Below are 24,087 nucleotides of genomic sequence, written 5' to 3' on the forward strand. Positions count from 1 at the left end.
AGAAAATGTCCCAAGCAGAATCTCTACTCAGGTTAAGTGGAACAGAAGATAGTTTGTAATTCCTGATTAATAAACAACTGCAAACTAACAACAGCCTCATCAGCCACATTGATGTTTCAACCTTGTGAAACACAAGGGAGAGACGAAAGACTGATTTTCTGACTGCCTAAAATATAAGCAGATTTTTTTTGCCACCAGATGGCTCTATGGCATCATAACTGAGAGGTAAATGAAATTACACCACAGGAAACTTAGCTAACGCGAATCTTGAATCCACTTCTTGCATTGCATCAGAAGAACATTCCAGGCCCTGGGAGAGGCTCTGGCCATTAGCAAGGACACCTAAACCACTAACCAAGATTTTTTTTTTTAATTTTTTTTTTTCATCTAAGTTACATAGAATCTCTTGGAGAAACAAAAGTAACTGCTTTGAGCACTAAGACTGATCTCACCACTTCTACTCCAAATGCTGCACCTCCAACGCTTATGAATCATCTGACACACAAACGGGCGTCCACTTCTACCATTTCACGCAGAACACAGTGTCCTCTTACAAGTCACACTGAAGCTAATAACAGCATTCGTCCTGGTCAGAGGGCCAGCAGAACTATTTATTTGAGGGTTTACACAAGATTTTAGCAGTGTCCAAATCTTGAAGTGTTTTTCTGCATTAAATGAGTCTTAGTAAACAGAGATTAAATGAATTTCTAATTACGTCCTACTCCCTTTGGTTCTTCTTTCCTTTCCCTCCTCCCAGTCTTTTTATTTGATACAACTAAGTGACTGAGAACTAGGTTTGGTCACATTCCAAACAACGTGGAGAAGACTGAAGACTTAATCTTCAGTTTTCAAGCAGAGCAGTAATAGATGCTCACAGGTGAAATATTGAAATTGGTCTCATTTCTGCAGACATTGAGCTTTATTTACATATATTTGCTAGGATGGTCCTTTGCAGTTCCTATTGACTTTTGTTTTGTTTTTTAACTTGTGTATGCCTGCAGTCCTTGAGGAAAGATCCTGTTCCTCCTGGTATTAACAGATCAGAAGCAAAAGTCTTAAAAATGTGTTTAAAATTCACAAGAAGTAGCTAATTTCTAAACATGTTCCAGGCCCTTTTGCTTGCATGAGAAATAGTAAAGGATGATATTAAGAAACAATCATGAAACAAAAGTGTCTCTCATTGCATCAGTAACAGGGTATGTGCCAGTCATTTGTCTCCATTATAAACATGCCACAGTTGAAGATTTCCTAAATTAAATGCAGTGTAGCAGAGAACTTTCTGCAGGTGGTAATTTGCCTCCTTCCATTTCTAGTAACTACCTAACGAATTCCAAAATCAGAGAGCTTTCATTCAGCAGATTTTTATCCACGTGGTTTGCTCCTGTGTCACAGTGCTGCCTTCCATCTACTCCTCTGAGGCGATCACAAGTGCTCATGCAATGTTTAAATGGCCAGAGTAATGAGACACATTAAAAAGTGCATGTCCACTGTCCTCAACAAGGATACGCTGCTCATGTAAAGGAGAGACCTGATCCATTATGGGAGTGCTCCTAACGTACTGATAGAATATCACAGAATTGCCTGGCTTGAAAAGGACCACAAAGCTCATCCAGTTCCAACCCCCTGCTATGTACAGGGTACTGCCCAGAGCCACATCCAGCCTGGCCCTAAATGCCTGCAGGGATGGAGCATCCACAGCCTCCTTGGGCAACCTGTTCCAGTGCATCATCACCCTCTAGGTGAAAAACTTCCTCCTAAGATCCAACCTAAACTTCCCTTATCTCAGTTTAAAACCATTCCTCCTTGTCCTATCGCTATCTACTTTCCTAAACAGCCTCTTCCCCCTCCTGTTTATATACTCCCTTCAAACATTGGCAGGCCACAATGAGGTTTCCCCAGAGCCTTCTCTTCTCTAAGCTAAACAAGCCCAGTTCCCTCAGCCTTCCTTCATAAGAGAGCAGCTCCAACCCTCTGATCATCTTAGTGGCCCTCCACTGGACCCATTCAAAGAGTTCCACATCCTGCCTGGATGCAGTACTCCAGGTGGGGTCTCACAAGAGCCGAGCAGAGGGGGGCAATCACTTCCCTATCCAAATATCAAAACCATCCTCTGAGGTACTGAGAGAGGATGAAGAAAAGAACAGATGTATATGAGCAGTCCCCCCTCATTCACTCTTGAGGAAGAAAAGAAAGGACAATTAAATATCTGTACCACAGAGAATATTCAGCGCACTCCTAAGACTTAATCTGCAAACAAAAGTTTAAAAATATTTGTAAGCATTAACTATTTTTGTTTGGGTAATATGAAAACAAGTCAGTAATAGCAGTGTACATTAACAGCTTCCCATAGAAATCACCAACACAACTGTTTCACTGATTCCCAAATTATGGTCCTCTTCCTCTGTTGCAAATACATCAAGTATACTCATATTCTTAAAGAAAGTAGAAGGGAAAATTCCCATCTCCAAATATCTTCTATTGGGAATTTCAAACCAATTCACTTTTTTGTTATCACAGTAACATTGTAGTGAACTCGAAACTGCAATAACTAGGAATTACCTTTTTTTTTTTCCAACCTCTTTAAATGGAAAATAAGAAGATGAAGTTGTACAGTGATGTATAGTGACAATAACACAAAGACAGTACAAGAGAGGTGGTGATAAGCATTCAAAAGGTTATTTAAAAAAAAGACTCACCCAATAGAGGCCTTCAGCCTGCTGGAAAATGCTGAGGCAAACTCCACCAAGGAGCAATCTCAAAGAGATGCTGCTTCAGCAGTGGTCAGCCCTTAAATGAGGTCTGGAGGAGATGGAGCCAGGCTCCACCCCTTCCAGGAGCACAGCTGAATTACCCTCACCTGTGCTTCCACAGCTGACCTGAAACTTGCCTCAGCTGATTAATCAGAGGCTCAGGCTGTGATTACCAATTTCCCATACAGAAGTGCAAACAGATACCAGACTTGCATCATCAATCAAGAATTTCTAAGTGCAGCAGAGAGCCCATTTTTTGTTTGTAACTGTACTGCCCATAGAACACAAAATGGAGAAACCCAACCACATTCTAGGCACTGCATTAATATGGATGGCACAGTAAGGTGAGGAATGTAAAACAAGAATGTAATCCTCACATATCGAGATGGCTCTTCCTTGTTTTGGTCGTTCATGTCTGTGGGAATGATCCGCGTGGCCATTGGTCCCTTGGCAAATGGTTTGGGTAATTGGCCCCTGAATTCTGACATGATGAACTGGAGCTGCCAACTGCAGAGAACAGTGTCAGATATCCCAGCAGGAAACTGCAGGAGGCAGTAACATTTTGTACAGAATCAAACAGAAGCATTAACAAAGGGAATTTCATTCCCAAGGACAGACAGCTTTTCTAGATGAGCAAACACACTATAAAAACTGTCACTGAGTTGTGACCAATAATCTGTTAACACCAAACTTCTAAATGTTTTGTTTTGGATGTGCTGCTGTCAACAGAGATGCAAGATTTTGAAGGTTACTCCCAAAATACTTCTTGTGTGAAATGACCCTCCTTCTGGATCAACACCAAATCATAATTTTCACATTACACAACTCACTTGTCTGGCAGCAGAAAGCTACTTGGGAATCTGTGCCATTCCTTCCCCACACAGACATTAACTGGCCTCCCCTCCGGTACAGTGTGAATACTTGGGTCCGTAGCAATCCTGTGAAATTCTGGGTACAGGTCCAGAGGCCCATGGTAGCCTATGGGAGACAGAAGTTTGTAAATAAAGCTAAATAAATAGACAATATTTGCACGACTTCTTTTAAAACACTACAAGTAAATACTCAGTTATATTTTTAAACTGGTTACTTACTGAATATAATAATTTGTATGTACTAAGAAGTAACTGGAATCCAACATTCCCTATCCTATAAAGGGTGCTTATACTAAAAAACTTTTCCTCACATTCTCCTGTCCTGACTGTCAGTGTCTAGTATCAAGCAAAAAGTACTGATGCTGCCTAACTTCAATGAGGTGGAAACATGCTACACAGCTGTGAATCAGGAAAACACTTAGGTACAGTCCTTAATTCATCTCCATCAAGGACAAATGAACCTAATGACGTGTTTTTCATGGGAAAATATTATTTCAATGTCTGCAAGTTTCTAATTTCTACCTAAATAGTAGCCTGGGTGCACACTGTACTGTATAGTACATACATATAGTACTGGCTGAAGGTGAAAGTCAGAAAAATTTTAACTGGTACAACTCTAGTGACACACACATAGATACACACCACACATGTGCATGTACACAGGAATGAGGACACCATTTTTCTCTCTTCAACAACATCCAAGCTTTCAGATTCCTTATTGTGCTCTCTAGTTTGGCCAGCCTGACTTTGGCTGGCCTTGTGACTTGCCAAGACTAATACCCATGAAAGCCCAGAACAATGGTAAAATACTAACCTCTGAATAAGGCAATAGAGCGTGACAATGATAAAAGGCCAAAGAGAAAGACAGTGCTCAGTGCCAACCAGTTGGAAGAGACTGTGTAGTGCTCCAGGCGATAGCGCTGGAATATGAAGTGGTAACACTTCTGAGGAAAGGAAGAAAAAAAGAGCATATAAACATTTCAGAGTTTGAGCAATTTTATCAAAATGGTTTTTCCAACAGACCTAAAAGCACAGCCTACATCTCTCACCCAGTCTTTGGTCCGTGTCAGCATTTTTCATTCTAACACTTAAGAAATATGAAGAAACTTCCATGGTTCAGTCAGGTTTCTTAACTCTAGGGTATTTATAGATTTTTCAGTTGTTTCCGCTAGGAAGGCCTCTAGTCAGGCTGCAAGGCAGCCTAGCAGTGCAAAGCAGCAATAAGTGAGGAGAAATCAAGAGCCAGAAGAGCAGCAAGCTGTGGGGGTGAGGGAAGCTCAGGGCAGGAGCCCAAACAGAATGAGGCAGAACAGCTGCAATGGGTTCTAACAGGAATGAGTAACTGCAATCCTGCTCCTCTTTCACAGAAGAGAGATGAATAATATGGACCTTTGGGAAGGCTGATCAGTTTAGGATTCTTTATCAAACATCACAGCTGCTTTTTACCCAACATAGTTTTTGGTTCTTCAAATGCCCAAAACAACTTCCTTACGCCTAAACAAGATTACTTTTTCAAATCAGTGAGACTACTATAAGGAAGTTACTAATCACTGTGACATCTCTTGGATGTTATGTCAGCACCAGAACATCAGAAGTGCTCCTCACCAGCAATTCCCCCAGGAAAACAGAACAACTCAAAGTCATCATGAAATAATCAGTTGAGAAAATAATTTCAACTGTTTATCACTTAACATAACTCTGGATGGGGATTTTAATATTCCAGACTATTATGAATTCTGCATTGGAGGCTAAAATTACTAGATAAGAGCATTCAGTATGATATCCAGAGAGGGAAATCCTAAATATCTTTGCTGTTGTAACCATAATTTACAGAGTGCTAACAGATTTTGACGTACTCTCAGTCAAATTATACTGGGAGACTACAGTTTATGTTGTAAAATCAGCATCACACAGTTCAGTATTAATGCATTTTGCTTCCAGAGTCTCAAGACCTATCTATGAAACATGGTCCAAAAATGAAAATTAGTTAGCAGATCAAAAGTGACCAAAAGTTATGCATGGGACAGTCCTGAACTATGTAATCATTATAGATTGTGTCACACATACTCTACGAACATTCCCAAACTTTCAGAAACAGTGTTAAAAAACAGAGGTAGCACTTAACTCCCTAAAGCTATCAGCTCATAACGAAACAATAAAACCCATATTCCAGAAACTTACCTGAAGAGCAGACAGAGCTACAGCACTGCAGAGACATATGAGAGGATAGATGGGAAAAAGAAACCTCTCCTCTTTGTGGGGCTGGCTAAAAAATATGACGATCCAGATGTACATAGGAGCTAGTGTCAGCCAGTAGGGACGGCCCAGATTCTGAACTGAAAGAAACAGGCACTCAGCAGAGTAGCAACATCACATGCCTACACTACTCTTCCTCTTGCACACACCCACTGAGTGCATTATCACATCCTATATTCAAAAGCCCATTCTTCAAAACCAACTCACAGCCTTCAGACAAACACGCTGTGTTCTGAACAGCTAAAATTTAGGTAATACGTCCAGTCAGCACAGAATTCTGCTCAGACAGCTGTCATTGCTTCACATAACACTGTCAACAAACTCTTGAAGACAAATGCAGAGATAAGTGAATAGGTTATTGGATTCACGTAAGTGACAAAATCCACCAAGAACTGACATGTCGAAGAAGGTAGGCAGAAACTCCGCAGTTCCTGCCGTGCATTATGCTATGCATGCAAAGATCAGAGTAAGCCTCCTCTGGATCTATACTTTTCTTTTAAAAGTCTGTTTGGGCTCTGGTGTTTCTACAACCCTTGTAGCGTCATTACAAAAATAACAGCACAAGAGGTCCCTTAGGTACCTTCTGCTCAACGCAAGAAACAACTGATTCAAAAATAACAAAAGTTACCCTGAATTTTAGTCACACTGAGGAGGCACCCCATAATACCTAACAATTTTCAGTCCTTTTCTGCCTCTTTGCCACTGCCAGCAGCAGAGAGAAACAATTAAGTTAATAGTGTGTCACAGACAATAAGAACACAGCACTCAGCAGAGTGGCTCCTGCTGTTAAAAGCAAGAACACCAAACGAACAGCAGGAAATCTTGCACTTACAGGATCTCCTGCTGAGCACCTACTTGTTTCTGACAGTCTGTCAGCCACGTCCAAAGGACACATATCTGCAAATAGCCACTAACATACATTATCAGCAAGGATTATGATATTACTGTTTCTTGTATTCGGTAATAAATGAATAAATAAATAAAAATTCAGACAGCAGAACCCCAAATGGGCTGATGAAACTGGAGGCCTCAGCTGACACTTAGTGAGCCCTCCTCTGGAAAACAGCAAGGGAAAATTCAAGCTTTCAACACATCTTTTCTTACATAGTCATTTGCCAGACAATATACATTTCAACTGATGTTATTTTACTTAAGAGAAAGCCCAGTATGAAGGAAGGGACGTTCCACTTCCTCCTTTCTCTACCATTGGTATACCCATGCCTGCAGGAATACTTCCCAGTGCAGACAGTAGCAAGACTGTCTGCCAGGGCTCTTGTTAAGCCTATTTCAGATATGAAGAATTTAGCACTGACAACACAGTGTTATTATTCTTGAGGTGAAGACAGAAAAGACAGGAGTTATCCTTAAACAGGAAAAACATATTCCTGCCCTTTTGTAGACACCACAAAAGCAGATACATCTCACTGCCTCAACTTTCTACACAAATTCTATTGTGGGGTCAATACTGAACCAAGTAATGATGTCTAGGAACTTTGCTTTCATTCCAGAGACTTTCTCTGATCCTGGTTTCACTTCCAATAAAGGAAAGCTGCTCTTTGGCAAATTCTCCCTTTACTAGTAAGGCTGTGATCTGTCTTTTCTTGGCTCTCATATCTGTCCTGCACTCACCATGAAATTTCTGAAGCAGACTCTCCATGAGACAAGTAAGTGGTAGCACAAGCAGTCCCAGAATAAATGCCACATTGAAATTCAGAAAGCCATTGATGAAATAGAAGGACCAGGGTTCTGTACCTGAAAGAAGAGAAAGGGAAAGTTTCTAAGCACAAGGATGCATGAGATCTGGATGACATAGCAACTTCATTCCTTCTTGCCTGACACAAGGAACATATCCAGCAGCAGACAGCAGTACTCTGCACTGCAGGCATACTGAAAGCAAAGAATGGAAAAGGTGTGTACAAAATATAATTGTTTTCTTTGTCATAAAATACTATTCTCTTTTTTTCCACTTATCAACATCACATGTGCTGCTCATGTATCAAAAGCCACTTTAACAGTCAGACTTGCCCAGTAACAAACAGATTCTGCAACACAGAATTCACCCCTGCTCCAAGAAAGCCTCCAAAGCAAGAAAGGAGGTTGAAACTTGTGAAATTTGGAAATTCTACTCAAAACTCATTCTAATTGTAGAGAAGCAAAAGATGCAACACAAAACCACACAATGATAATAGGAGACAATTACCACCCTGGAGTGATGATGTGTATATACAACGTGTCAGCAGGAAAAGAAAACAGACTAAGAGTTCACATTCACACTTACCCCCAACAACAAAGACTGTCACTGAAGTTCATCCAGATGCTAGCTCTGCTACCTCCTCAGCAGCAAAATCTTTTTAGGTTTCCCTGCTTCAGTTGGTGTTTAAAGGTACTTTTTAAGAGGAGCAAGCCTCCTAATACTTTGCACTTTGGTATTAGTTGCAAGCTTTGAAGGACTGACAGAAACTACCACCTAATTGGTCTCTCAATTCATGATGCTTAAAATTCTGAACAATAAGGAGTGCCGGGTCCTCTCCACACACTTGCCACTTTTGCAGTGTGATGATCTCAACCAGTCAGTGAGTGGCAGGACGGTGTTTAAAAATTGTGTTTAAATTGTGACAAGAGTCACATGCCACAGCAATTTCCTGCACTTACAGACACTTAGAGAAGGGTAGATGTTGCAATTAATCAGACAACTGAAAAGCAGCAAGAAAAAACACAATCCTCTGCAGCTCCTACTATTAACATGATTAGAAGATGCTCCATTAACATCAGAAACATGCAGCTGGAGTTACCACATCAAATTCCAAGCAACTGAGATATACAAAACATGCAGCTGTTAGCACTGAAAGCAAACAGCATTTACAAGCTCAGGTTTAGGGAAGCAGAGATCATGAAGGGAGTGAATAATTAGCTCATCTTCTCTCTCCCTCCACGTGCCTCATAATTCTTTCCAGTCCCACAGCAGTACAATCCTCATCATGTGAGAGTCTGAATATGAGACATTAGTCCAGGAGAACATTGCTAAAGAAAAAACAAACAAAAAAACCACACACAGCCTTTTCTCTAGGATTCAAGCTTTTATGCAAACCAAAAAAATACTGCAGTGCTTATGCTGAAGATGATATAGGTTAATTATTCCCATCACACCAAAGCTGGGAAATCCCAGCTGCAAACCCATAAGGTACTGGCCAGCCTTTCATCTTCCCTTGCAACAAAGTGTTCTGAAGTTCCAAACTCACGCTGTCCTGGCCACACTGCACTGAAGAGCAGTTTCTAGCAGAATCTTTTACTAGTCTGAGGATGACATACAAATGTCACTACTAATAAAACACTTCAGAACAGACTGGTCCATGGAGGCTCCTGGAAAGAACTCATGCACCAGCATTGAAAATGTCTGGCACGGGCCTATTCCAAAACCCAAAGGCAGGGCCTGAAGTTCTCATTACAGAAAATTCACAGCAACAGACTTCAGAGCCTTCCTGCAGAGACAAAGGACCACAGCAAAGCAGCTGCTGCCACGTTGTGTCCCAAGACAAGGAACAAGTCACCATTCAGCATGACCCAAAACAGCCCCTCAAATAAACTACTGAATATGGCCTGCAGGGCACATCCGGAGAAAGCCTCACTATCAACCACTGCCAAATCCTTCCTACAGTACCTCCAAAAAACATGACAGATGCTGCAGAGAACTGCAGAGAACCTCTGCCCTGAGCACCCCAAAGTCTCTATTTGCCTCTCTGGAGCCCTGCTAGAAATGTAATCTCTCCATCTCTAGAAGTACATAGTGTGAATTACTCGATGCAGCAGCAGCTTCCAGGTAAGCACCATGGTACTGCCATGGTTCAGACCTAACCTAGGTCATTCAATATTCCAAAGGGCCAATACCTGGAAAGTCCTAAAAGGCAGATGAGTTTCCTATTAATTAGATATCATTGACGACAACTCTGATGCTCCTTGACATTCACCAGTTACTTCTAAGGTCTTCAGGAATTCTACTGAGGTCACCAGCTTAGTTATTTCTCAGAGCAGTAATTTCCATGTCTAACTACACGCTGTCTGAAACGGCCTTCTGCATCAATTCTCAGTTTTTGCTAACATAAAACTGTACTAAATGAAACATTAATACTGCCTTTAGCTCTGTCTCCATAAGTTTAAGCAAAGCACCAGCTTTACAAAGGAAAAGCACAGATAATTTTTGCATTGCTTATGGAAAAAAATAAAAAGAGGAGGGAGTATCTATAAACTCTTTAAAGCATATAGGGGAATATCTTGAAAGTTTTTTCTTTAAAGAGCTCCTAGAAAGACAGCAGGAGGAACTGAAGCATGGTTATCATTCCTTGTCACTGACTCTCTCTAACTCATCAATCTTCAGGACAATTCAATTTATTCATCCAAAAGCTCAGGTGCTGCTTCTGTAAGTCAGATTGGCTGAAACGCAGCACGATTCCAGCAGGTGGAATTATTACCCTTTCTTTCTTCTCCAGAGTCTCAAAGATGCCTTTATGGTAACCCCAGAGCATAGAAGGAACTGATATGAACTGAAGGAACTATGGTTCTGCACTGCTATCTACCCTCCCAGGGTTCTGCAGCTTGACTGCAAGGAAAAATCATAGCCAAGAAGTGGGTGCTTACTACACTTGTGTTACATGCAGACAAATGTGCTATTAACAGCACTTTGCTTTGACACTGTGTTGTTGAGACACCTCATGATGGCTGATAGGGCTTCAAAGTGAACAAAGGCTGCTTAATTCACAGCACAGAGAAGCAGCTTGAGATATTCGACAGTGCCTTGTCAAATTCCAGCTTGAGGGAGACATTCTGTGGCAAAATAGCCAAAACTGCAGCCCTTCAGAGCTTGCAGTATGTCTTTGAATGCATCAGAAAAAGATCAGACATCAAAACCTGGTGTATAACTGCCCCCGACAGCAGCAAGAAAACCATCGCCTCCCACATCTTTTCTTAAGCTCACCATAGAGATCAGGTCCGTGGGAGGTGAAGACATTGTATAAAACAATGTTGAGAGGTGCAACTACCAGCTTCCCATAGTGATAGCTGTCCACCACTACCAGGGGCACCTGAAAGAAAGCATCTGTTATTTGCAGGGTGCCAGAAGCTCTCAGCTAGATCACCCAACTGCTCTGACTAATTTTGTTAACTGAACTTGACCCTTCCATTGTAAACCAAATCCAGTCACAGAATCACAGAATGACCCGGGTTAGAAGGGACCTCAAGGATCGTGTAGTTCCAACCCCCCTGCCTGGCAGGGCCACCAAACATACACCTTTACTAGATCAGGTTGCCCATGGCCCCGTCCAACCTGGCCTTGAACACCTCCAAGGTCGGGGCATCCACAACCTCCCTGGGCAGCCTGTTCCAGGGCCTAACCACTCTCCTAGTGAAGAACTTCCCCCTGACATCCAACCTAAATCTTCCCTCCTTCAACTTGGATCCTTTTCCCCTAGTCCTGCTATTGTCAGCCCTTTCAAAGAGTTTACTCCCCTCCTGGGTGTTGAAAGGCTGCAATGAGGTCACCCCACAACCTTCTCTTCTCCCCCGCAACCTTCTCCATCAGTCCATCTCTGTACTGTTACAGGGACTTACCAGAAACAGGATCAACGACACCACACACCAGTTTAAGAAGCTTTTCCACCTCTGCTTCAGTATTAACAAGTCAAAGGCAATAGGAAGCCTGAAACAGAGACCAAGCATCAACTGGAGAATATCATTCTCAAACAGGCAAGAAACATCAGACAAAATGCCAAGTTCCTGGGTTCCCATCTCCTTACCCAAGAGCTGCACTGAAGGGCCAGCCTACTAGTGCTCCAGCAGCTACGCCTAGCACTGCTACAGAGGTCTTGTCCATATACCAACCAGTCATGGCAATTACTGTGGTATACATGCAGAAACTGCTTGGGAGGAAAGCTGCAATACAAACAAACAAACAAACAAATAAATAAAAGGGCTTAGCACAGGTTTCTCACAATGCAAAACTACGTGATACAAAATAAGGCCACTAACACTTTCTTTGCTCCACTGGAAGTGGGATGCTATATTGCAAATTCACACTTCAGAGAGGATTCTAGTTCTGCCAAGGCCAGAAATACTCCTCAGTGGTACCCAGCAGTGGTTGATTACCTGCTGACAGCACCCAAGCCTGCAGTGGAACACAACCTGCAACACCTGCTTTACCTTCTACATTCTGCTAGACTGAGAAAGAAAATGAAAAGTATCTGCTCAAGCAGCAGCAGGAAACGTGACCTGACAGGGCAGTCTCTAAAACAACTGGGTATAGACTCATGAAAAGTGAGCAAAGCACAAGTATACTGAGGACTTCTTACATTGCTCCTGCAGCATCATTTCCACATTCACCACAGAAAAATAAAAGACAAAAGGGAAATACTAATACTCAGAAGCTGTTATAGTTCCATTTCAGTTTCTGCATACACACAATAGAACAAGCCTTTCCTCAAAGCCTGTCTTCACACCTCACTCAATACTTACAGCAGGTGCTAAATCAGCCTTACAGTAGCTGGCTTGGCAAATGCATACAGCCAGCCAGTGGGCAGGATGCAAAGGCAGGTGACAGTGCCAAAGTACAAAAAGACAAAGTCCCTCCTTGGATCAGAACATGTTCAAGGAAGGCAGACAGATACCCCCTTTAAATATCCTGGACCACTGCATACAGAACAATACGAATTCTCTTAAAATGTCTTCGTTTTTTATAGACAAGGTCATTCCTGGTATCACTGCTACATAAACTCACCTGCCGATGAACAATACATCCCTGTGCTGAGTACTAAGAAAGCCAACATCAGACGACTCACATGCAGTCCAAACTTCTTGCACACAGCCCTAAGAAAGCAAAAGAGAATTTGAAATCACGAAAATAATCCCAGTACATGAAATAATAGTAGTCAATGCATGCAAAGCCACAAATAATACACAGAGCATCCCAAGAGCTTTAAGGTGAGTGATTCTCATTACTCAGACACCAAAAGCACTCTGAAGGCTGCCCCTGGCTTTGTATTTAAGACCTTCCTAAGTTATAATAAGTGCAAAACTTGGCCTCTGCCAGTGTAAATTCCACTCAGAAAGTTTCAGGAAGAAACTGTATCATCATCAGTCTAAGATATGCACCGATCACAGAGTTGTGCAAAAAAAACCCTGCTCACACTGTTTAAACCATACTGTTACCAACAGAAACACATTGGAACACAATAGTTTGAAAGTCACAAACGAAGAGGCAGCAAGCAAAAGTAAAAACTCAGCCCAGACAAGGTAACTGTACATTCAGCAGTATTTCATTAAGTTACCCTGCAAATATGTATTTTGAAGTTTCACTGTGAAGTAATCCAATTTGCATATTTATACATCAGCTTAAAGGGGGTACTTCCTCTGGCAATAACAGTATGCTACCCACATTGCTCCAAACTATTCATAACAGACAGATTCTAATACTCACTTATAAAAGTAGAGTTCACAAACACAGCTCAGGAATGCCAGGAAGCATCGTAGGAAATAGAAGATAAGAACCTAGGAGACATACTCAGAGTCAGAACAAGGTTTGCAATGAAGCTTCTAAGACAGAGAGAACAGAGGCAGCCCACAGAAGTCAGGAGAGCCCATGGCTACTGAGTAACTACACTCAAAGTGGCCAGGAAACACCTGCCATGTTGGGACAGTTCCCCAACCAAACCAAACCCTGGCAGAGCCTCCCTACAACCAACCACTCCCTCTTCCTTGGTTATTCACCAATTGCCTCACAAACCCTTGCAAATCCTTACAGAGAGGTCAGCATTCGTACACATAGCGTTCATAAAAACACTAACTTCTTTCTTAATTCTGACAATAAAGCAGCCGCGCACTGCAAACTAAAAATGCATTTATTCATCACAAGAACAATTCTGATGCACCTGATTTACCTTGTTAGTCTGCAGGACTCTAGCGTGGAACAAGGCCGGTAGGGCGTGAAGCCACAGGTACGCATAGGAGCGGATGGCATAGGCTGGAGAGTACTCCCATGTCTGAAACCCCTTCCCATAAATGAGGTAGTGTGTCTAAAATGGAAATTAACATATGTTTATAAAGTGCCTCACACCACAGTTTGAACACACAACTTAACAAAAGGGTGTCAAGAGCTGTGGGTGCCCCATCCCTGCAGGCACTCAAGGCCAGGTGGGATGGGGCCCTGGGCAGCCTGAGCTGGTGGGGGCAGCCCTGCCCATGGCCGGGGATGGCACTGGGTGGGCTTTGAGGTTCCCTCCAACCTGAGCCGTTCGGTGAAGCTGTGCAGTGCTGCAGGAGCAGCTGCCACCCACCGGCTCCCAGTAGTTGAAGGTCTCATCGCAGTCAGAGATGTTGCTGAGGAGCGCAGCGCAGAACCTGGCCGAGATGAGACACTTGAAGGCCGTGGATCCTTCAGGGGCCCACACTTGCCCTGCTTTGCTCCCGGACGGTCTGGTGCAGAGAACACAAAACACACACTGCAAAGACACCGTAACACGAGCAGAACCGCCGATGTGACACGGGGCAGAGGCTGACGTTGGCCCGCACGGAACGTCCCTTTAGCACACAAGGCTTCCAGAAGCCGCAGCATTTCCGAACACCTCCCCCCCCCCCAGGACATTCCCCGTCTTCCGCTCCGTCCTTCTCCCGTCGGACCGTCGGCTCCGGCTCGGCCGCTCCACCTCCACCCGCAGCCCGTCACCGCCTCCCGCCCGCCCCGGGCACACGGCGCGTCCCGCAGCCCCGCTCCGCTCACACCGACACCTACTCTGCCCGGGCCTCCTCCGCAACAGCCGCCTCCGGCCGCGGCCGGGCCGCCTCCACACCGCCCCCTCCTCCCCCTGCCCGCGGCCGCTGCCGGGCCCCTTTGGCCGCCATGCCGATTGCGGGCGGCCGCCCACACTTTCGCTTCCTCCAGAGGACGCGACGGGAGCGACGTTGAAGCCGCGGCCGCCATGACGGGTGTGGGCACGGCCGAGCTTCGCCCGCCTCGGCTGCCGGGGGCGGGGGCTGCTCCGCCGGTACGGCCGGAGAGTGCGAGAGGGAACGGCGGGGCTCTGAGCATCCTCATGCCTTCCTCTGGACCCGCTCCAGCAGCTCCACATCCCTCATCAGTTCTCATGTGCCCACTTTCAGAGCCTGTCCAGGTCCCTCTGGATGGTGTCCCTTCCTGCTGTTGTGTCCACTGCACCACTCAGCTCGGTGGCATCAGCAAACTGCTGAGGGTGCACTCCATCCCATCATCTGTCACTGACAGAGATGCTGAACAGCACCGGTCCCAAGATGGACCCCAGGGGACACCACTCATCACCGGCCTCCGCCTGGACATGGAGCCACTGACAACAGCCCTCTGGCTGTGACCATCCAAACAATTCCTTATCCACTGAATAGTCCAGCTTTCAAATCTATTTATCTCCAATGTGGAGATAAGGATGTGGTGCAGGACTGTGTCAAAGGCACAACTCCAGGTAGATGACAACAGTTGCCCTCCCTTTGCCCATTGATGACATCACTCCACCACAGAAGGCCATGGGATGGGTCAGGCACACTCTGCTCTTAGTTAAGCTGTGCTGGCTGTCTTCGATCACCCCCTCATCTCAATGTGCCTTAACCTCTCTTCCAGGAAGATCCACTTCATGATTTTCCCAGACACAGATGTAAGACTCCCTGCCCTGTAGTTCCCCCAGATCTTCCTTTCTCCTTTTCTTAAAATGGGAGTGATGTTTCCCTTTTTTCCAGTCACTTATCAACTCACCCTATCAAAGAAAGGCTCTCCTTTAAGAAACGAGCTTTCATTACACACACACACACAGCACGGCAGTGTCCAGTTTTTATTTTCCCCATTTACAATGTATGCAGATGCTGAACCCCACCTTTGTAGGAGGCACTGCAACACCACGCAGTACTGCGAGATGCAGCCACTTTCTGCAGACAGCAGCACCACACAGCCCTACTGTAGGGCCATGCAGAGCTCTGCCCAGCACCACACAGCCCTACTGTAGGGCCATGCAGAGCTCTGCCCAGCACCATACAGCCCTACTGTAGGGCCATACAGAGCTCTGCCCAGCACCATACAGCCCTACTGTAGGGCCATGCAGAGCTCTGCCCAGCACCATACAGCCCTACCGCAGGGTCACACGCAGCCGCTGAGAGATCTCCTCCCTGAAGCGCAGCTGCATGGCTGCCACCTCCCCGTGGCCCAGCGCCCTGTCGCAGCTCTGGAAGGTGAGCCGGCAGCACAGGCTGTTTCGACCAGTCCCCGGCTGCTGGAAGTTATCAAGTAATTGGATGGATGCTACTGCTTCACCTGATACTTCTCTGGCAATGGTGTGAAAAGCAACATCGTCAAATTGTTTCTCGTCAGGAAGCCAGAAGCTGACATCATGCACATAAGAAGGTGGGTAGAGAGAGAAGCTCCTGAAAATCCGTAGCTCTCCTGCAGGGAACTGACGGAGGAAGCGTGAGTCTGATGTCCAGAGCATGCGCCAGTCATCTATGGCACAGATGAGCATGGCCACGAGGTCCAGATTCAGTGAAGCAGAGACAACAACCAAATCACTGCCTGCTGGCTCATACGGAGCAGTCCTTACTGCACCCACACAAGAACCCTTCTCAGAGCAGTCCCGAGTATCTGCCTCCATGCAGAGGAAGAACTGAACTTCACCAAGCTTAGATTCAAAAGTGGCAAAGTCACTGAGCTCGGCTGTTCCCAAGCTTGTTGATTCCTGCAGACTGAAGGTCAGCTTATGATCAGAAATGGTCTGGTGAAGAGAATGTACGCTGGTTTTAATTGTGTCCACTACCATCTGTATGAAGCTGTTCTCTGAACCTCTGTTAACTGCACACACAAGAACCATTTCATGAAAAACAGGCATAGAGGAAGGAGAGACATGGCACTTCCTGAAGACTGGGCCAGAAAAAACGTAAAGTGTCCCCGGGACAAAGGATGTACTTCTTATTATTGCCTGACCATAAGGCAGAAGGGAAGGCCTAAGATAACACTGTTTTGGAGTTTGACATCCCTCTTGTACATTCTTACCTGTGTCCTCATGAAAATCAACATGGGAAAACAGAACTGCGTTTGCTCGCCCACTGGCCATTTCTTCAGCACTGGGAGTCTCCTCTGGGCTCAGAGGGATCCAAAACATGTTTGAGTGACAAGTGGCATTGAGGTCACCTTGGAGGAGCAGAGAAAGGCAGTAGTCGATGCTTTGCAGTCGGAAGGCCTGGCTGAGCGCTGCAGTCAGCTTCTCCTTTATTGTCCGTACTGGATGATTTGAATTTCGCTCCAGGAAACCCCTGTGAAAAACAAAAATGAAAATTACAAACCAGACAGACTTCCCTGCAATGCTCTCCTGTCAGAATCTGAGCACATCAATTTACCCAAAGTAATATCAGACATTAAGCTTGCTTCCAGCAACTAGTCAAGCCTTTCACATGGGGTGCAGCAGCCACTAACATGCTGTCAGGATGCTGGGTACATCTCTAGGCTGCAACCTCACATAACCTGCGCTTTTGCTGGTGGAAAGGAATGGAACTTAACTGTCAGCATCACCAAGTTTCCAGTCATCGATGGCATTACCAAGCTATGGAAACCAGTCACTTTTTCCTACCCCTGCACAGTCTCCAAGGCAGACAGCAGGGCATGTAAGAGATGAGTAGTCTTTACCCTAGCTAGCCTTAGGATTGTAGTAGCAGCAGACACAAAGTCAGCTCCTCATTTCTTCCAAGGTACAGTAAAACAGATCAAAAGGTTTCATTATCTGTGTGAGCAAGCATACAGTAGCTCAGACTCAACCACAGAGTTTCTTTTTTCTTCCACAGACTTTTTTTAAGTAGGCCATAACTATAACCATAACATGAAGCAGACCTCAAGAAGAAATGGGAAAGAAAATTCTATACAGGGAAAAGAAGAGAATATGAAATAGTTCCTTTTTATCAGAGGCCCATCCTGGTCATTCCCACTGAGAGTACGTGTGTGTTAAAGCCAAACTGATACCAGCTGTATAACTTACCTGTTAATTTTATCCACAAGTACTTGTGGTACTTGAAAAGAAATTCTTTGTCTTTCCAGTTGTATCTCACAGATCAGAGGTTTGTAATACAGGAGTGGCGTGCTTCGTGTAAAAACATGATTTAAAGCACCCTCTATACAGAAGGATTTATCTTGACTCCTGGCAATACATAAAAGCACAGCAAAATCATTGACTCTTTCCTAGACTTAATGTGAGGGTGACAAAGATAATTCACCCTAACACTAACACAACCCTTGCTGAATTTTTGATCTTGTTACACAACAAAAATGCAACTTAGCTTTTTATGGATAGATGGTCCAATACTGAAACAACCTGCACAAATAATGTTTGGTCTGCATCTTGCTCTGAGTGACTTGTTCTACCTGGCTCTGCAGTTGAACTGCAATTAACTGATTGCTGGAGGTCCCTGCCAACACCAACCATGCTGCGGCTGTCTCAGTCAGACACATATACCCCAGTCCCCACGTTGTCTTTAGGCTAAGTTTGACTTTTGCTCTGAAACAGACCATTCTGACCTTTAAAGTTCTAAGATAACTTTATCTTTTAAAGCGTACTTTCTCAATAAGCTTGCATTTCCTTCTGGGCTACTCTGCTTACAGGCAAAGATGAACTGCAGCTGTTTTAGGGAAATTAAATAGTTTCTCTCTCCAATAAACAACATACTAAAAGGTCATATGAGTGTGACAGGCATGATGTATGGACATGTATCTTCTCAGCTTTGCCACACCGCAGGTACCTGTACCCCGTACATTCATAGCCATGGGCAGTCTCTGCTTGGAAGGGATGAACGTCACTCAGGATGAAGCCGGCTCCTGCTGCCACTGCCACCACCTGCCAGCTGTTGTGCCACTCTCTCTTGGGCTGATCGGCAGGTGTGCCACCCTGCCCCCTGCAGAGAGCCACACGCACCTCTCCATCCTGCGTCAGCACTTCTGCACAGCTGGAAAGGAAGCAGGCAACAAGAGGCATCATGTTAGCACATCCAGAAATCATGCAACGCCTGCAAGGAGCTGCAGCGGTGCTAGGAAGGTATATTGCCTTGCAAGGCTGTAGAGAGGTGGGTGTCAGCCTCTGTTCCTACAAAACAGCAACAACATGAAAGATGGTGGCCTCAAGTTACACCACAGGATGGATATTAGGAAAAATTTCTTCTCCAAGAGTGGTCAGGTACTGGCACAGGCTGCCCAGGGGGGTGGTGAGCCACTGTCTGTGCAGGTGTTCAGGAACTGTGGAGATGTGGTATATAGGGATACAATTACTGGGCAGCATTGGCAGTAGGTGTGTGGTTGGACTATATGATCGTAGGGGTCTCATCCAACCTTCACAATTGCAGTCAGTGAGCCCAGGACTAACTCTGCTCGACTCACCTATGGAAGAAGCATGAGAGCAGCTCTCTGTTCTTCACCACCCCAGCCTTCCTCCCACAGTGAGGGAAGTTGAAATAAATGCAGTCAAATTCTCTTTTTGCTTGTAAAAAATAGTCCTTCAGCTTGGTGCAGTCCACAGAAAACAGAACTTCAGCTCCTTCAAAAGTAAACAAAAACCAAGAATCTCGTTACGGAGTATTTTAAATAAGCCAGCAATTAAAGCTCTCCTTTCAGTATACAAAGGAGGGCTGCAAGGAAGAAGGGGACAGACTCTTTAGTGGGGTCTGTGTGATGGGAGAAGGGGAAATGGCCTCAGACTACAAGAGGGGAGATTGAGACTGGAGATAAGGAAGAAGGTTTGGCACTGAGGGCGGTGAGGCACTGGCACAGGTTGCCCATAGAGGCGGTGGTGCCCCGTCCCTGCACACAGCCAAGGTCAGGCTGGACGGGGCTCTGAGCACTGCTGGAGCTGTGGGTGTCCCTGTGCACTGCACGGAGTGGCACCGGGCGGCCTTGCAGGGTCCCGTCCAACTCAAACCATTCTAGGACTGGCCCACATTAGAGCCCATCCGTGCTCTCGCCACCCACGTGTCAGGAAAGCGGGCGCGTCCACTCTCCCATTGCTCCGCGCAGAGCTCCACTAACGGGTCCTTCGGCCGCTCTGCCCGTGGGCGCTCATACCCCGGGCAGCCCCACCCCGAGCGGCACGCGGGACCCGCGATGCTCCGCAGCGCCCACCCACCCCTGTCCCGCAGTCTCCGGATGTTCTCCGCGGCCCGGCCCCGCGCCACCACCTCCTCCTCCCTCTCGTAGCAGGTGGCCACCACGCGGGTCCCGGCGGCCTCGCAGAGCGCGGCGGCGAACGAGAAGTTGCCTTCGCCCAGCAGCAGAACGCGGCTCTCCGCCATCGCTCCGCTCCCCGATGGCTGCGCTTCCGCCCGGCGCCGCCCGGTGACGCCGCTCTCCGTGTGCGCCGCGAGCCGTGCGGGAGGCGGCGCGGGGCTCAGCCGGGAGGGCAGCGCTGGTCTGGGCGTGGGTGCTCTGCGGGCTGGGTGAATGAATGCCTCTGTTTGTAAGGTGGCTGAGTTACCTCGTGGTTGCGTGTGAAGCGGAGAAATTCTTGTTTAGGTTCCTTTTTTTAGGAAAGTAAATGCTTAATGTACCACCCAGAAAGCTTTGTCACGTCTGGAATGAATGAATGCCGTCCTCTGATGCCGCTGGCTGTGGTGGTAAATGGGTCAATGTCCAGATGGACACGGGTGGCAAGTGGTGGGACCCGTGATCTGTAACATCATCAGTGGTGACACTGACAGTGGGATCGGGTACACCCTCAGCAGTTTGATGATGACCCCAAGCTGTGTGATGCCATTGATACACCTGAGGGACAGGATGGCATCCGGAGAGACCCAGACAGGCTGAGCTCTGGGCCCAGGGGAACATCAGGAGGTTCAACAAAGCCAAGTGCAAGGTCTGCACCTGGGTCATGGCAGCAGCCGCTGTCAGTACAAGCTGGGGGACGTAAGGACAGAGCACAGCCCTGCCGAAAAGGGCCGGGGGTACTGGTGGGTGGCAGCTGGACATGAGGCAGCAGTGTGCCCTCGCAGCACAGAAAGCCAAGCGGAGCCCGGGCTGCACCCAGAGCAGTGCAGGCAGCAGGGCAGGGAGGTGCTCCTGCCCCTCTGCTGTGCTGTGCCAGCTCACCTGGAGCACTGCGTCCACAGGTGGAGTCCTCAGGGCAGGAGAGACGTGGAGCTGCTGGAGCGAGTCCAGAGGAGGGACACAGAAATGGGGCCAGGGATGAAAGCCCTCCCTGCGAGGACAGGCTGAGAGCTGGGGCTGGGTCCTATGAGAGGACCCAGCATGTGTTCATAGGCATGGAAAAGAGGGGCTGCAGGGAGAGCTGAGAGAGGCCTGTGAGTATCTAAAGGGGCTGTGAGAAGGAAGGGGACAGACTCTGTAGTGGTGTCTGTGAGATGGGAGAAGGGGAAATGACTTCAGACTACAAGAGGGGAGATTGAGACTGGAGTTAAGGAAGAAAGTTTGGCACTGAGGGCGGTGAGGCACTGGCACAGGTTGCCCAGAGAGGCGGTGGTGCCCCGTCCCTGCACACAGCCAAGGTCAGGCTGGACGGGGCTCTGAGCACTGCTGGAGCTGTGGGTGTCCCTGTGCACTGCACGGAGTGGCACTGGGCGGCCTTTCAGGGTCCCTTCCAACTCAAACAGTTCTAGGATTGTTGGCTTCTGTCACAGCCAGAGAGGTGTGGTCCCTGCCAGGTTACCGGGGTAGTGAAAGTGTGACATTCTGTGCTGTTAGGTGTGGCTTAAGCCTAAACTGCTCACTGCTGCGCTCTGTACCCAGATCAAATTCAGACCATGTTCAGCTTCCTCAATGGCCTTAAGCATGCAACTGGCTATGGGGAGGTGTGGACAGAAACCAACAAGTTCTCCCAGTTTGGCTGGAGGTGCACCACCAATGAGAGCGATTATTCACCCAAAGTACTTATAGGGAACTGGAATGAAGAGCGCTATGACATCCGGAACTTTGCACAACACAAACCACTTCCTTCGCAAGTACGTGCTGGGCCTTTCATGGATGTAGCAAATCTCAGCTGAGATATTCCTTGATCACTGAATTAGTCCCATACACAGGGCATTATCCATTCCATCAGCTTTGGGTATCATAGAGGTGAGCCTGCCATGAATAGCTTCCTTATTGCTGCCCTGCTCCTGCTCTTTTCTATTGGATTTTCAAAATGCAAAGCCAATCCCTTTCCTCTGGTGAGCACTCTACAATAGTTCTACTGCAGGGCAGAAGCTGTGAGAAATGCTTCTTCATTTCTTCTCAGCCCTACTCTTTGCCTTCAGATGGTGAAAGAAAAGAAGTCACCCAAGCTTTGTGATCTTACCTCAGGCAGACTTTAAAGTAGGGGTGTGATTGCAGATACTTTGATCCTCCTGTAACATACAAAATGCTGAAGTTTTTAGTTTATATTTGGCGGCGTTAAATGTGAGTTTTTCTTTCCAGTACTCCCACTGCTTTGAAACAACGTACTCTTCGGATTACAACAAGGACAAGGATCAGAGAAGAAGAAGTATGTGTGCAAAACTGAAACAAAACCTGTTTGTTCTGTCGCAAGGTTAAGGAGGATCTTCTGTATGACATTGTGCCCAGAGATGACAGACTGCTGTTCTCTCACTGTTGAGCTGTATACCTGCACCATCACAGAACAGATCTTCTGAGTCTTTCAGGGAGCAGCGCTCGCATATCATGTGTTCTTGCCTACCTGCCCTCATCACACTTATTCCTGGGAAGTTTACATTGAAAAGTCCCATTTCTTGTTTCTGAGTCTGAGCTTTTGTGGAAGAAAAGGACCTGTGGGTGGTGGTTGGCACCAGGTTGAACGTGAGCCAGCAGTGTGCCCAGGTGGTATAAGAAGGCCAACAGCATCCTGGTTACGTCAGCAGCAGGAGCTGGCTTTTCTTCTCTGAGTGGTTGGATGCTGGCACAGGCTGCCCTGCGAGGTGGTGGAGTCATTGCCCCTGGAGGTGTTCAAGGGAAGGGTCGATATAGTACTGAGGGATATGTTTTAGTGGGGAAATATTGGTGGTAGGTGGTGGGTTGGACGACATCATCTTGGAGGCCTTTTCTAACCTTAATGATTCTGTGATTCTAACAAATCCCTGTTCTGTAGAAAAGATTCCCCCATTTACACTTGTTGGAAAACTTCTTACTATTTTAAATGTTCTTTCTCAAGTTGGCTGTTTTTTCTTTCAGGATTTCAACAAGAACCTCACTGGTTTCCATGCCACCAGCCTGAGTTGGAACCTCCTTTGTTCAAATCAACTGCCCGGTCCTGCTACACAATAGACCACAAGCCTCTGCTTAGCAACTGCTCATGTCCAGCACTCAGAGAAGGAACAAAAAGGATGCAGAAAAAGCAATAGGTGAAGGAATCTGCAGACTATGACTTCAGGATAACAGGAGGCCTGTCTGCTAGCAGTGCTGCAAAGATATCCCTCAAACCAAAACAACCTGTCCTGCATTAAAGCCAAATATAGCATCTTGTGAAATATGTTGCTCCTGCTTTCTCAGCTGTATTGTTTGTCATTAACCTGAGAGTTTCTGTCATGCTGCACCTTGTCACTGAAGCTCAACTAACACCTTATCTGGTAGAACTTCTTAAACTAGAGCTTGGCATTCAGGTGGGATCTGGTGTATTTGAAAATGATCCCACATCACTGAGTGCTCATTGTATTCCTTTCACTTAAAGCCATGGAAGAAGTTTGCATGCTGAGTTTATCTGATATTTTAACCAATCTCTTCTAATTTTTTGTCTTAGCAGATATAAGGGACGTAGAAAATGGGTCATAGAATCATAGAATCATTAAGGTCAGAAAAGACCTTTTCAGGTCATCCAGTCCAACCATTCACTGCCAGCTGTGCTCGTCAGTGCCACATCTACCCCTTCCTTAAACACCTCCAGGTGTGGAGACTTCACCCCTTCCTGGACAGTCTGTTCCAATACCTCATCAGTGATAGCTGAGTACAATGACCTGTGCAACAGATCAGTTGCATTTTTTCTCTCTCCTCTCCTCTCCTCTCCTCTCCTCTCCTCTCCTCTCCTCTCCTCTCCTCTCCTCTCCTCTCCTCTCCTCTCCTCTCCTCTCCTCTCCTCTCCTCTCCTCTCCTCTCCTCTCCTCTCCTCTCCTCTCCTCTCCTCTCCTCTCCTCTCCTCTCCTCTCCTCTCCTCTCCTCTCCTCTCCTCTCCTCTCCTCTCCTCTCATTTTTCTTTTTTCAAGAA

At 46.2% G+C, this 24,087-nt stretch overlaps 2 protein-coding genes across 8 annotated transcripts in view; one reads left to right on the top strand and one right to left on the bottom strand.

The window, feature by feature from the left end:
* Positions 1-20,474, bottom strand: part of LOC107324267 (ALG9 alpha-1,2-mannosyltransferase) — a 29,627-nt gene extending 9,153 nt beyond the window's left edge. The window contains exons 1-16 of one of the 7 annotated variants that reach the window (XM_085525827.1): positions 20,029-20,210; positions 19,287-19,443; positions 18,656-18,859; positions 17,899-18,057; positions 14,197-14,335; positions 13,801-13,935; positions 13,341-13,411; positions 12,642-12,730; positions 11,665-11,800; positions 11,480-11,567; positions 10,848-10,953; positions 7,508-7,630; positions 5,804-5,958; positions 4,437-4,566; positions 3,581-3,728; positions 3,128-3,257 (exon numbers count right to left, since the gene is read on the bottom strand). In XM_085525827.1, coding sequence (XP_085381953.1) covers positions 3,128-3,257; positions 3,581-3,728; positions 4,437-4,566; positions 5,804-5,958; positions 7,508-7,630; positions 10,848-10,953; positions 11,480-11,567; positions 11,665-11,800; positions 12,642-12,730; positions 13,341-13,411; positions 13,801-13,935; positions 14,197-14,335; positions 17,899-18,057; positions 18,656-18,859; positions 19,287-19,443; positions 20,029-20,194 — 2,136 coding nt within the window. In that variant the 5' untranslated portion in view covers positions 20,195-20,210. Of the gene's footprint in view, positions 1-3,127; positions 3,258-3,580; positions 3,729-4,436; positions 4,567-5,803; positions 5,959-7,507; positions 7,631-10,847; positions 10,954-11,479; positions 11,568-11,664; positions 11,801-12,641; positions 12,731-13,340; positions 13,412-13,800; positions 13,936-14,196; positions 14,336-14,651; positions 14,812-15,700; positions 17,183-17,898; positions 18,058-18,655; positions 18,860-19,286; positions 19,444-20,028; positions 20,211-20,376 lie in introns of those variants that run through there. The other 6 variants (XM_015884148.3, XR_014938191.1, XM_085525826.1 and 3 more) reach the window with 6 other exon arrangements.
* A 379-nt stretch (positions 20,475-20,853) lies between these two features.
* On the top strand, positions 20,854-23,358 carry CFAP68 (cilia and flagella associated protein 68). The gene is made up of 3 exons (XM_015884153.3): positions 20,854-21,856; positions 22,311-22,377; positions 23,061-23,358. Exons 1-3 carry the CDS (start codon positions 21,659-21,661, stop codon positions 23,228-23,230), a joined length of 435 nt encoding a protein of 144 aa, XP_015739639.1. The 5' UTR covers positions 20,854-21,658; the 3' UTR covers positions 23,231-23,358.
* Positions 23,359-24,087: the final 729 nt, after the last annotated feature.

This window comes from Coturnix japonica, chromosome 34 (assembly GCF_054131305.1).
Source record: "Coturnix japonica strain WE chromosome 34, WE-NBRP24, whole genome shotgun sequence".
Classification (NCBI taxonomy): Eukaryota; Metazoa; Chordata; class Aves; order Galliformes; family Phasianidae; genus Coturnix; species Coturnix japonica.

What these genes read in the sequence shown, in the direction of transcription:
- CFAP68 (XM_015884153.3), top strand. Translation starts at nt 21,659, where the DNA reads ATGTTCAGCTTCCTCAATGGCCTTAAGCATGCAACTGGCTATGGGGAG. An exon ending in ACAAACCACTTCCTTCGCAA is followed by an intron (nt 21,857 to 22,310) that starts GTACGTGCTGGG and finishes TTTTCTTTCCAG; the next exon opens with TACTCCCACTGCTTTGAAAC. An exon ending in CAAGGATCAGAGAAGAAGAA is followed by an intron (nt 22,378 to 23,060) that starts GTATGTGTGCAA and finishes TTTTTCTTTCAG; the next exon opens with GATTTCAACAAGAACCTCAC.